This window comes from Nerophis ophidion, linkage group LG13 (genome assembly GCF_033978795.1).
Source record: "Nerophis ophidion isolate RoL-2023_Sa linkage group LG13, RoL_Noph_v1.0, whole genome shotgun sequence".
In the NCBI taxonomy this organism is placed as follows: Eukaryota; Metazoa; Chordata; class Actinopteri; order Syngnathiformes; family Syngnathidae; genus Nerophis; species Nerophis ophidion.
In genome coordinates, this window is record NC_084623.1 from 21,094,932 (window position 1) to 21,109,221 (window position 14,290).

The window sequence follows — 14,290 nt, forward strand, 5'->3', positions numbered from 1 at the left end:
TAAAATATGTGTGTTGTCAGGTTTTTTGTATTTTCAAAGATTATTTTAAAGTTTGTGTGACATTTGCGACATACCGTGCATATACCATTTATATATATGTATATATATATATTACATTTCAATCATTTTGAGAGCCCTAAAACATACAAATATATACAGTACAGTATGTAGTTTATGTAATGTATAATGTTGCTGTTGACAGTATTTCACTGCTGTGATTACTACACAGACACTAATAGATTCTGTTTCGATTTGAGTTCACTTTGATTAATTATTATCACAATGTGTTTTCATTTAACAGTATTTAGGGGTTGTAGACTAAACTTTGAAATGTGTTTGTTTCCTAGCTAGTGTGGCGATGATGATTGTCAATGTGCTGTTCCACTCCAGGTTGCCATCACCACAAAGACTGAGGATGATCACATCAGCACCCAGTATGTGCTTAACTTCCAAGGGCACATCCTTTCTCAGAAGCCGAGTCACATCGGCCAAGGCAAGGCACTATTCCTTTTGGCTGTAAGCAATGAAATCAGGAACTGTAAAACTGAAACAATAATTAATCAGAACTTTATAGCTTGTTCATGATTTGTGAACTGTCACATTTAATAAATTGGTAACTGAGATTGTTTGCATGACACTGCTCTTCATATGTTTTAGGTACAACAGTTTGTGCACTAAAGCTTTTCAAGAATCTTCCTGTGAGGCGACAGTACTTCTCGACTGCTAAGAGATGCAAGGATGAACTGAAAAAAGTGCAGGATCTGATGATGGCCTTCGCCATTATAAAACCTGACTTAAGACTCACACTTATCCATAATAAGGTCAGCCTCTTCACATCTTTAATGCAGTATAAATATGGTGGCAGGTTGACACCCTCTTGTAATGTCAGTGTTGTTTTAGTCATTTCTGAAGCCATTTCTACTTTCCACCATGTCTTCATCAGTTAAGTATGTGCAATTGTACCACCAACGTGCAAGCGAAAGTTACAGTATTTTTTTTTTTTTACAGTTTTAACTCTGTGTATGAAAAATAATGTATTTTAGCTGTGTTGTGTCAGCTTGCTAAACAGCAATAACATCCCTAAGTACAGCCACTAGGTGTCCTCAGTAATCTTCAGATATGATGCTAATAAGCCTTCTTAGAGTTTGGATTGTGTGCAGCAAATGATAATGCAACACAATATAACTAAAGCAATATACAATAGGTATAATCTGTGTGAAGTACTTGATTTACCTTATCACATCGTTGCCATCCTATTTACTTTGCATATATGCTTTAAATGTAGTTTTTGCTGCATCTCTGGCAGAATATTAATACATTTCTTAAGCAATTAGATACATTTAAGTTGTAGATAGTGACAATACATCTTCATAAAAATGTGCATTCAAAATTTAGTTGCATCTTCTGCATTCCAGAACCAAAGCAACTTAAGTCTTTTTACTTCATGGTCATGGTTTACTTGGTTTAGGTCTTTGTGGGGAATTATTACAGGGATTGGGCTGATAATTGATACACATCATACTGTATGCAAATCAACGGTGTCAGGAAACAGATGTACAGTCAAGATCTGTGGTCAAGAAAAGTGCCAATTTAGTTCAAAACTAGGCAGTCGGTGTATATAGCATTAGAAGTCTGTTCCATTTACGGGAACTTAGAGTTGAAATTTAATTTTCTGTTTGTGTCTTCTTCACTAAGGATGGGTACCGAAGTCAGTATATACATACTGACACGCTTATTCGTAGCCGACTGCCTGTATAGTAGCAATTGTCTATACCAACAAAATAAACATGATTCAAAACGCCTAAAAGTAAGGCTCTTTTTTTGTCGAAATGCGCAAGCTCAATTTAATTCACATATAATATGCCATATACATGCTACCAATTAGCATTAGCAATTTTACATGGCAATTTTATTACCTCTAAATTTGGTAAGCGGACCCTCAACAAAGATGCACATTTCAATCACACAGCTGATGTGGAATAAATACAATACTTACAGTACAAACACTTTGTAAAGCTCAAAAAAAGACAATACTGGCACATTCAGCTTAACGGGAAAGACTATTTCCTGTCTACGGCAACACAGATTGAAATGAAGTGGATGCATACTTGCAAATCAAACTCACAAGTGTGAGAAAACCAGATATAACAGGGCAGCAGAGTTATCATTAATAGCTGTGTCATATAAAAAGATGCGATTTATTTATCAAACAAATTTACATTTATTACCGCATGAACACACACAGAGGTACCGTCTAGTACTGGTGTCGATTCCCAGATGGTTCAAACGTGAAGGGAAGTCAAAATTTGAACACATTTAAAGCTTTTAACCGACCGAAAACTGCCTTGTAAATTTTTTAGATTTTTCCCTCCCTCGTAAATTTCTCTCTACTTATACGTTATCCCCTTAAAATACAGTACTGATTGTGTAGTTACATGAGAAGTAACCAGGTGTTGCAAAGTTGAAACCAGCCAGAAGAAAAATTAGCAGCCAGGATGGAATGCATCCAAGACGAAAACCGAATCACGAGTACGTGAGCGACTTTTAGCCAAAAATAATTCAGTGTTTGTTGTTTGGATACACTTTTGCTACAATAAGAATGACATTGACAAAAAAGCAGAGTATTAGTTTATAATCGAGGAATAACCGAAATCAACGTTAAAGGTTCAATTAATCGTGTTTTAGATTTTTGCCATAAACGCCCAGCCCTCCTCAATTGTATTTGTATTCTTTAAAATTTCTTCACTGATTTGGAAAATGTGACTTTGTTATGGAGTAGGTGTTCTCTAAAAGTCTTATACTCTATTACAGTGATTCTAAAAACTTTGGTACTGGTACGCAGGCTCCATCTAGTGGTACGACAAATAGTCACTTGGTTAAAGTACAGTGTTTTATTTTCCTATAGTCACGCAGTATTACTGTTCAAACTGTGAGTATTGTTACAGTGGCCAAAACATTTAAATGCACTTGTTACACAAACAGCTGCCTTGTTTTAATGAATACTTAGGCCTTCTACACTACTGTATTCTATTGTTGATCATTATGGTTGTACTTGGAGAGCCAACTTTTTTCTGAGTTGTTACTTGGGGGGGGGGTTGAAAACCACTGCTCTATTAAGTACAGTCACTTTTAGAATTGATTAATTGATTATAATCTAAGTTGGGCAGCACAGTGGTCTAGGGGTTAGTGCGTGTGCCTCACAATAAGAAGGTCCTGGGTACACCGGACCGGCTTCCTCCTGCCTCCAAAGACATTCACCTGGAGATAGGTCGATTGGCAACACTAAATTGACACTAGTGTGTAAATGGGAGTGTGAACGTTGTCTATCTGTGTTGACCCTGCGATGAGGTGGCGACTTGTCCAGGGTGTACCGAGCCTTTCGCCCAAGTGCAGCTGGGATAGGAGCCAGCAACCCCCGCAATCCCGAGAGGGACAAGCGGTAGAAAATGGATGGATGGATATTATCTAAGTTGGGACAACAAAAAGTAACACAGTGGTTTTTGGTTTATAAAAACCAGTACTTGGAGACCATCCAAGTCTTTATACAAGCTCTACAACTGTAGAAGTATTTAGAAACTCCACATTCCCATCCCTCGGACTCCTTCTCACCACAGCTAATCATCACTGTCAGGTTTTCCAAATACAAATATCATTGACCGTGAACTCAAATTTAGCTGATTATGTTGCTTGAGTAAGTTACTGGGCTCAGCTGTAGTTTTGGTTTCTGCAGCAGTTTGCAGCCTTATGTGGGTCAAAGTGGGGAGGGTAGGCACATAACAACTCTTATGACATTCCTAGAAATTGCTTTCAAGGTTGTTAACGGAGAGTAATGCCCACATTTTGAACATTCGGTTCTCACTTGCCCCTATCCTTTACGTTAACCTCTGCCGTTCATTCAGCCTGTGTCGCGTTTCACATCGTCTTTATGAGCTGTTTACAGGAGCGATCTGTTTTCATGTGCTAACTGTACATCAAATATTTGGCACATGCCCAACTATGGAGTGCAGGATTTCAAAAATATACTGTATATATCAATCAATCAATCAATGTTTACTTATATAGCCCTAAATCACTAGTGTCTCAAAGGGCTGCACAAACCACCACGACATCCTCGGTAGGAAAACTCACACCCAGTGGGACATTGGTGACAATAATGACCCAGTGGGACGTCGGTGACAATGATGACTATGAGAACCTTAGAGAGGAGGAAAGCAATGGATGTTATGACGCGCAGCCTGTTTCTTTCAGACACATTTAATCAGAATTATTGTGAGTTGTTGATGTTTTGTCATGATTGATGTCCTTGCATTTGGTATAGTTCTCAGTGAAGTAGAAAATACCCTAACAAATGAACTGGAAAACATAAATGGAAAATACACACTTTTTATTTATTTATCTGCTATTTAACTTATGATTGCAGGGTTCTCCCTTCCCCCTGTGCCATTGTGTCCTGCACTAACACTGTGTCGTCATCCATGCAGTCATATTACATGTCTTGTTGCCTCATACTTTTCAGAGTGCCTACTACTTATTGCCAAAACTTGTGCTTACCACAAACAAACAAATTGTGCTCCCCGCTTGTGCTGTGGGAGATGGACAAAAATAGATACAAACATATGGAATTTTATATCCTGATAATGAGCCAGATGAGGTGGTTCGGGCATCTGGTCAGGATGCCACCCGAACGCCTCCCTAGGGAGGTGTTTAGGGCACGTCCAGCTGGTAGGAGGCCACGGGGAAGACCCAGGACACGTTGGGAAGACTATGTCTCCCGGCTGGCCTGGGAACGCCTCGGGATCCCCCGGGAAGAGCTGGACGAAGTGGCTGGAGATAGGGAAGTCTGGGCTTCCCTGCTTAGGCTGCTGCCCCCGCGACCCGACCTCGGATAAGCGGAAGATGATGGATGGATGGATGGATGATGTAGTAAATTTTCATTAAAATTAAATATATATAGACACATGAAATAACAGCAAATGTCACTTATCTTTTCCCCTTTTAGTTATAAACATTTTTTTTTGCATATAGAAAACACAAGACAAATAAAAAACAGTTAAAAGTAATTTTGTTGCCAGTCCTTCTTTGTGACAATGTATAGTAGAGGTGTGGTAAATTATATATTTTTCAGATGCATGGCAATTCGGACATGGATGTTTAAAAAATCGATTAGTAAGCGTCAATAATCGATAATCGATTTATTTATTGTAATTAAAGTAATGCAGACCGTTCTAAAATTTGGCTGACTGCAGTGAGCCACCTCACCGAGAGATCCGACCAGCTGTTTTACATAACCCAAAACTAGTGAAGTTGGCACGTTGTGTAAATGGTAAATAAAAACAGAATACAAAGATTTGCAAATCCTTTTCAACTTATATTCAATTGAATACACTGCAAAGACAAGATATTTAATGTTTAAACTGAGAACCTTTTTTTTTTTTTTGCCAATAATAACCTTAGAATTTAATGGCAGCAACACTTTGCAAAACATTATGCTTCTTTGTCAGTATTGACGTGAAATGAAATGGTCCTACATTTTATTCATCGTCTTAAAAAGTCTTACATTTCACTTGGTAAAACCGGCAAAGACCCTGTTTAAAGGTCAGAAAATATGAAATACATCATAGGTCCCCTTTAAATATAATTTTAGCCGATGTCCACCAGCTTAATTTTGTCTGTGTTTCCATGTTCAGCTTTTTAAAACACAACATCATCACAAAAGATAACTATATAGTTTTGGTGTTGATTGTTTTTATTGATGCTATTTTAACTGGCCTTGGTTTACAGAAAAAATCATACTTTGTTTTTTTTCAGACCTTGCTTGCTCTTGCTTTTAAATGGACACAAGTAAAATTAGATCAATTCATTTCTAATGAACAGCTCAATTTATGAATACGTCAATGTGGGCTCAGTGTTTACAGTTATGTGACAATTTTTTCACGTGTATTGTGTTCCAGGTGGTGCTTTGGCAAAAGGCCAAAGTGGCTAATTATAGAAGTGCCCTCCTTGCTGTACTGGGGTCTAGTGCAGTGGTCAACCTACTTCCCTGTCACCATCGTCAAGAAGAACCAGAGGTTTGTTCAGTTTACTTTAAAGATGCTCGATGCTTGGCTTTCTTACAGGAATCCAATACGTACATGTTGCCAAGCACTTTATTTCTGATAGTAGCAACTCTTCCTTCAAACTTTTATCAGCTGACATGGAATGTAACGAATGAACACATTATGCTTCTTTTACAGTGATGCCACTACTGTAGTTGTCAAAAATAAACACTGTTTGCGCCAAATTAGACAAATACTGAAATTTATGTTTGAGAAAAAAAATATATATATGTTTTTAATATTTTGTCTTAACAACACAATAAAAAAATCATGACAATAGTGAACTGGAATAACATGTTGTCCTACTATCAACATTTAATACAGGTTATTTCTCTTTTGAATAAATTCACAAGTATGAATCCAGTTAACTAAGGCCGATAATTTGAAAATCTGCACATTTCTACGTCACATAAAGTGCAAAATATTAAAGTCTGGACCAATAATATCAGTGAAGTTATAAACTGGCTACGGATGGCGGTTCTTTTTTTCATATAAAATGTATATTACTTAACATATGTCAGAAGTGATAAAAAAAACTTTTTGCAATATGCATTTGCTTGCTTCAGCACTCTAGGGCGCACATACGCATTAGTACCAGCCTCTCCCATGAGTGCACCTTCACCATGCTAAAAAAGGGGGCGGGGAAATGTTTTCCATCTTGGATGCACCGTAGGGCTGCTTCTAAAATGCCCAAACAAATGTGGTACATGCCTGCTGCTTGTTTGTAAACAAAGCAAAACACCACAGGTAGGCGCATTTTAACATAAATGGACAGTAGATGATCAAGTGCCATGTGGTGAAATCAGTGTAGTACAGCAAAAACCTTACTTAAACAAGGCAGTCTGCACAACTTTTCAATTGTACATGCAGTGTTAGTAGATCACACACAATGCACCCACTAGTACACCCATTTCTATTGTATGCACACACTGTTAAGCACGTTATATTTGAATACTAGTAGATCCTGCAGGCCCTTAGTCCAATTTTAAAACACTAAGATAAATAAATACGTCAGAGATTGGATAATTTGGTGAGGTCCTTGGATTTGGCTCTTCAAATTGGATTATCCAGAGTAGGGGAGTCCAAAGTGTAGCCCAGGGGCTATTTTTGGCCGCAGTGGAAGGATCATGATTCGACTGCAAGGTTGAGAAGCGAATCAGACCCCTTTTGAATTGAATTTTCAAATCGTCGACTATTTTAGGACACCTCATGTCCACCATTATTTTCCAGCACTACCTTAACGCTCTGGGCGTTGAGTTAATTAGAGTTTCACACTTTTCCTTGGAAATCCTTGTCCAAGGTGTACCCCGCCTTCCGCCCGATTGTAGCTGAGATAGGCGCCAGCGACCCCGAAAGGGAATAAGCGGTAGAAAATGGATGGATGGGATATTCATGAAAGTATTTTCCTCTGGTTTATAAGTAAAATAATAATAACAATAATGGATTTGATTTATATAGCGCTTTTCTATTGTTAGATACTCAAAGCGCTCACAGAGAAGTGGGAACCCATCATTCATTCACACCTGGTGGTGGTAAGTTACATCTGTAGCCACAGCTGCCCTGGGGTAGACTGATGGAAGCGTGGCTGCCAAGTTGCGCCTACGGCACCTCCGACCACCACCAATCATTCATTCATCAGTGTGAGCGGCACCGGGGAGGTAAGGGTGAAGTGTCCTGCCCAAGGACACAACGGCAGCGATTTGGATGTCAATAGGTGGGAAGCGAACCTGCAACCCTCAGGTTTCTGGCACGGCCGCTCTACCCACTACGCCATGCTGCCCCCAAAACATCCATTAGTAAAGTGGTGATTCTGAATGATTAGTTCCAGTGTAGACAAAGATGTCGATGTTGTGGTTGTTGTCACTCTTTACAAGCAGGAAACTCAGTAACTAGTCAACGACTGCTGTGGTTGCTCCTTCTGTAGATACTGCCCTTTAGTGTTTTGGAAGAGAATTACAATTTTGGTGCCATCCCCCCACAGCAGAACTATAAATCAAACAAGACGCCGTCAGAGGGGACGCAAGCTACGTGATGCAAGAGTATATTCCAGCCTTTAGTCTGCTTATATTTGCATGACAGCAACGCAGACAGATATGATGCAATGTGCGATGTATGGTCTGATGTATTTTCAGCACTCCTATGTCTATATTCTAAAAGCACACGTGCAATCACCTTGTGAGGTTTGTTCTGATTGTAACCTGTCTTGTTAAATAAATCGATTTGTTAGCATACAATATGTCAGAATCATGCACTGAAAGTAACTGACACTGTATAACTTGGCAGAGCATATATTTTTTGCTTCTTCTAGCATGTCATTTATTTGTTAAAACTACATTCAAAGTCTTAATTTTTTTGCAGATAAAATAACAATATGCTCCTTTTACTGTAGATCATAAGCTCAGCTGATAGCCTCTTACAGAATACCGACTTGTTTTCAGGCCAGCTGATGTGGTCAGTTGGTAGCTGGCCAACTATTTCCTCGCTCATTTCCCTCTAGTTCTTTCCTGATAAAGAGTTAGGGATTTTTGTTAGCTAAGCTTTGTTGTGCTGATTGTAATTGAATTAGTGTTGAGTCGTAACTTTCCGCTTGGTCAAGGTAGGTGACAAGCGCTTTGTACCTGCTGCTTTTAACTAATCTAGTTGGACAGATGTAGAGCAGCCCTTTTCACCTTGTTTCTTTCATTTTTCTCTTTGTTATTGTTATTTTGCTGCTGCACATTGGTGCCCAGATATGAAAATAACCTTCCACCTTTTCTTATGACTCCCTGGAGTAATTAAAGAGCTGTTTTTTTTTATTTTTTCCTCAAGACAAAATGTACTGATCAAGCAAACCAGCTTGACATTTTTACCAGGGTGTTGTTCATGGAGCGTTGCATTGCTGTGAAACAAAACGTGACAAATTTTGGAATGATTACTTATACCTGCCTCCATTCGGGGCACAAGTTGACATTTGTTCTCCCATAAAGTGACCCTAATGAGCAGAACAAGCATGAAACATGTGTGCCCCAACCCGAAACAGCAGTTCATTTATTGACGTTTTCAGCAAGCATTGCAAATAATGAGGCCAAGTCCATCTGGAGGAAAAAAATAAGCATGGTTATTCACCACCTGGAATATGTCGAACATTAATAGCTCTCATAATATCTTACAAGCGTGCATTCGTTATGGCGTTTTTAGTTATATTGTTCAATTTTATGTAGCGTCATCAATTTTAGCTCAAGAGAACAGCTTTAGGGTGTGTGTGTAGGGGTGATGAGTAGTCATAAAATGACTTCAAAGTTGGCAGGTCTGCAACTGATTTGGTCAACTTAATTGAGTAGTTTGGAGAAAACACATCTATAAGTGTCCTTGAAAGAGAGGATAGTGAATTCTGTAGGAAAAGTAATGCATCATCAGGGTATCAGATAGTGGAGTATCATATTTTTAGTTGAGAGAAGGGGTAGGCAATATGGCCTGAATTCCGTATTGCAAAATACATTGCAGCCAAGTTTTGCAAATATAATATAAATATACAATATATTATTTGGCATTTAAACGAAAGGTGGTTACACTGGCCCCTACAAAAAAGCCAGAGTTAAAAAAACAAACAAAAAAAACCCCAGAACACTATTTGTAGTTTTGAAAACATTTTATATATAAAATCATATACTGCACTCTACTGTTCTGATCAGGAATTTTTGCTGCTGATTCTGATAGGGTCACCTTTGGGGGAGTTAGGCTGACACCTATCACATGTACTAACTGCTATTTATTCATGGTATGTGCTTTTGACAGTGTAAAAATTTCAACACGGTATTTTTACATGCAGAAATCAATGGAACATTAATTAAATTGATAAATTAACATTTAACATAACTTTTACCTTTAAGTTAAGACTTGCGTTGGCAAAAAAGCGATAAACAGAGAGGGAGGAGGGGAGAGCCAAAAGAGCAGCACGTTCTTTCCTTTACAAAAAGGCTTTCACTCAAATCTTTCTTTTTTGCCCCGTAGTGGATAATTTGGAGCAGCTCTACATATCTGAAAAACAGTTGCACTTGTGTAGTTGTAATGAGTCCATGTTTAGAATAGTATCCACTATCTACTTGGTTCTGTGGTGGTAAATATGGGGAAAAAGAGAACAGTGTCTTTGTAAAAATACTTAGCTGTAAGTATGTTTGTGTAATAGGTATATTGTAATCTCTAGATAATATACATCAGGAGAACTAAGCATGTTGTAGATCATATTTTAATATTTCGTATTTATAGAATCTGAGCTACCCGACTCACAATATAATTGATTCTTGAGGTGCCGAAGATGACACACTCCTAGTAGCAGTGCACACCCAGCTGTGCATTTGGAGGTCTGGGTCAACCACGCTACCCTGTCTGATAATGCAATAGCACATTTTTACTTTTGTTTTGTACTTTCTTGATAACAGTTTTTTTTTGTATCATCCTCAGATATTTTTAGAAGGATTTTTTCCAAAGCCAGGAGCAGACTACTCTTCTACAAGCACTTCTGTTCCAGATAAAACCTTCATATTCGTCAACAACCGGCCTGTCCACCAAAAAGACATAATTAAGGTACACTTTTTCATGCAAAAAAATTAAGCTTTGAGTGTAATTCGTTCAAATAGCATTAGTTTTTAATTTATGACTGATGAATTGTTTGATTGGTCATCAGAAGCTACGTCAACACTACACTGCGCAGTACATGGAAGAGTCAGCACAAAGTCGATACCCAATTCTAATGCTTAAAATCACAGTTTCACCTTCTTCAGTGGATGTTAATCTAACACCTGATAAGACCCAGGTTCTTCTCCATGACAAGGTATTTGGGATAACTCTAAATTTAAAACAACATTTTAAAATAGTTTTTGTTATTTTAAGAAAAATACAATTTGCTTTGTGTGCATTAAAAAATATGTTTCGGTTTTCTGTTTGCATTTAGGAAGCTTTGCTGATTGCATTGGAAGCTTTGCTAGTTTCTCTCTATCAGCCTGGAAGGGTCTCTCCAAAGGAGCGGTGCAGCTCTGAAACATTTCTTTCACCAACGCTTAAGACTGGAACTTTACAACTGAATGATGAGATTTTGAAAACGAGAAGTGCAACAAACAGTGTTGCTCCATTAGAGGCTGCAGCAAGTAGCAGTTTCAAAGATCCACTTAAACAGTGTGACGCTGCAGTGAATGAACATCTTTTACCACACAGACAGGCCTCAGACTGCAGCTCTTCCTCCTCTGTAGCGGAGGACTGGATTGTCAACCAAATTCCTGGTGGACTAGAGTCTAATTTCTTACTTAGTTGTGATGATGCAGCATATTTGCCAAGTTGTGAGGAAAATCCAGTATTAAGTGCAGACTCAAGTAAACCCCATATAGTAGCTGAAGACTGGTGCAGGGGCACAGCTTTTATAGACCCAGTATCAGGAGAACCTCTGCAACCCATTAAAATTCATTTACCTTTTGCGCTGAGTCACACTGACAAAGATAAGCTTAAGGCTCAGAGCAGCAACAACAAAAAGATGGTCAATGTTATAACAGAAAAGCGGACAGCTCTGACAGCTTTTGACCTGATCAGTAATCGTACAATGAAAACGCCACTGTCACCTGTCGCCCTTTTTGAGAAGGATACCCGAGTTGAGATTCTTAAAGAGAAACCTACTGCCAGCCTGCAGGAGATCAGCCTCGCTGTTAATGAGAGATGGAAAAATTCTGCTGAGCAAGACCGTAAGAAGTAAGTTCACGTTCTCTTTCTTTTTAATTTTCATCTTTTGTATTGTTTTTTCCCCACTTCCTGATAGTAGAACTGAGAGATGTTTGGAATTTGACATTGAAAAGGAAACTGTACTTTTTTGGGAATTTTGCATATCATTCACAATCAAGAAAAGACAAGAACAAGTTTTCATTGTTTTCTTTCATGCATGCTAAATATTAAATAAATGCGATCAATAGTCTGCTTACAATGCAGCATATGGGTGTTGCTCTATTCTGCTTATAAAATACCTTTAAAGCATCCAAACATTTAAGTATATATGTAATGTAGTAACGGGCAAATTACTAATAAAATTTAATATTTACGTATTTTAATAATTTTAAGCATATGTGGTGCAATAATTTTAAAAAAGCATAAAGTTTAATTTTTTTCCCTCTACATCACTGATTTCTGCTCAATGCAGACTTCATGACAGCCAACAATCATAATAAAACATCACTTACTGTGAAATGCCTATTGTCATTAGGATGGCGACTAATCTTGCTATAGTCCTATTTTTAAATGAAGAATGTCTTTATAATCCTCGCAAAGAAAAGGGGGGTGGACCAAAGCGCGTTTACGTGTCGTTATCACCATTCTGAGTCTAAATCGGCTGTCAATGTGTACCAACTTCTTGAAATACATCCTCGTTCTCCTACTATCCAGGTGAAAAGCTTGATTTATGATCTAGAATTAAGTTTGACGAGCAAGGAAACAAAGAAGCAGCTGATCAACATTGGCACGCAAGCTAGTTATCATGGCGGCACCATAAATAGTTTGTCTGCGTTAGTGCTTATAGTAATAGCACTAATACTTGGTTGATATTCAAGTCATGAAATGTAAATGGTCTATTGTTGGCGCTTTTTGGATGTTTTTTTATTGGGTTTTATAGGCTGAATAGGAGACCTCCCATTAGCTCTACTTGTAGGCGGACTTTTATTCACAAGTTAGATTAAATTTAAAAAATATACATTCGTCGTCATGTTTTTCATACTGATAGGCAAAATTCCAAAAAAAGGCAGATCCCCTATAAATGGAAGTTATGATGATTTTCCTGTTTTCTGACCTATACTGTAAATGTTGTTAGAATGTTTAATACTTGTGATAAAAAGGAACTGCACCTTCAAAAAAATTGCCCATTGTTCACAATCACTATAAGAAACAAAAAGACTGATGGATTTTTTTTAAAAAGCATTCTAACTCGTAAATAAAAGTCTGCTTAAAATGGAGTCACCGGGAGGTCCTCTTTTGCGCTTATAGAGCCCTCTAAATAACCATCCAAAAACTACCAACAATACTCCATTTACATTTAATTAAATATTAGCCAAGTATTAGTGATATTGGTATAACAAGTGCTAACACGGACTAACAATTTATAGCGGTGCAGTGATCACAGAGAGGTAACTAGCTTGTGTGGCTGTGATGACATCATCAGATGGTGAGCTGCTTTCTCAGAGCTTGTGGAATTTTATTCTGGATTATAAATAATGTTTTTCACCTTAATAGTAGAAGGTTGAGCACATAATCCGACAAGTTGGTCAACTTTGACAGCCAATTTAGACTTGAAAATGGTTAAATAGACCCGAAATGCCGGTTCGTTCCACCCCCCTTTCTTCCTCCAAAATGGGAATACATCAACATCCTATCAGTTGGCATCCTAGTGACATTAGAAATTGTACAATAGGTGTTTTTTTTATTTTGTCTGATGGCTTTCATGTCTGCACTGTGCAGTAATCAGTAGTGTTGTAGAAGGAAAAAGCAGACGCTGTGATGCGTTTTTTAAATGAATGACCTTATGCTTAAAATTTGAAAAATATGTAAATATTACTGCTCTATATAGGCAGAATAGGGCGGCTCCCATAGGCTCCATTGTAAGCGGAAATTTGATTGCATTTTTTTATTAGTTAAAATGCATGAAAAAAGAAATATATGTAGTATATGTTAATAGTATGTGTGCTTGTCTTTCAGAAGGATTGTGAATGATAGGCAAAATTTCGAAAAAGTGTAGTTCCCCTTTAATCTCGAAGCATCAAATCATAAGGTTCATGTATTTGTGCGCGAGCTTGCACACATTTTTTGAAGCCTCTGTATGATTCATTCTGATCTTTTATCGGTTCAATATCAGTATTGGCCAATACTGAAGGCTGCATTCTCTGTGTTTCTGAAGTGAAAAAGTTGTATCGGGAAACCCCTTATATGATTGCCTAAGTAATATTTTAACATTCTTAACTTGTATACATTTAGAAAAAAAAACGTTTTAATAAAACAAATAAGCAAAAAAAACTCCCACACCAAAGAGGTGTTAAAGTAAGGATATTCCTGAGGTGATCAAACTTCATTCTTAATTGCCGTAGATGTGCCAAAAAAGAATAATAAATTGTGTACTAATGAACTGAGAATTTAGATACATTAACACAAACTATTCATGATAATTTGATTAAAAATATAATTTGACAGCACAA

At 37.7% G+C, this 14,290-nt stretch overlaps 1 protein-coding gene across 5 annotated transcripts in view; it reads left to right on the top strand.

Moving 5' to 3' along the window:
- Positions 1–14,290, top strand: part of pms1 (PMS1 homolog 1, mismatch repair system component) — a 45,548-nt gene that overhangs the window by 12,800 nt on the left and 18,458 nt on the right. For 4 of the 5 annotated variants that reach the window (XM_061918563.1, XM_061918564.1, XM_061918561.1 and 1 more), the window contains exons 3-8: positions 391–493; positions 658–821; positions 5,952–6,068; positions 10,536–10,658; positions 10,759–10,905; positions 11,026–11,810. In XM_061918563.1, the coding sequence (XP_061774547.1) occupies positions 391–493; positions 658–821; positions 5,952–6,068; positions 10,536–10,658; positions 10,759–10,905; positions 11,026–11,810 (1,439 nt within the window). Of the gene's footprint in view, positions 1–390; positions 517–657; positions 822–5,951; positions 6,069–10,535; positions 10,659–10,758; positions 10,906–11,025; positions 11,811–14,290 lie in introns of those variants that run through there. The other variant, XM_061918565.1, reaches the window with a different exon arrangement.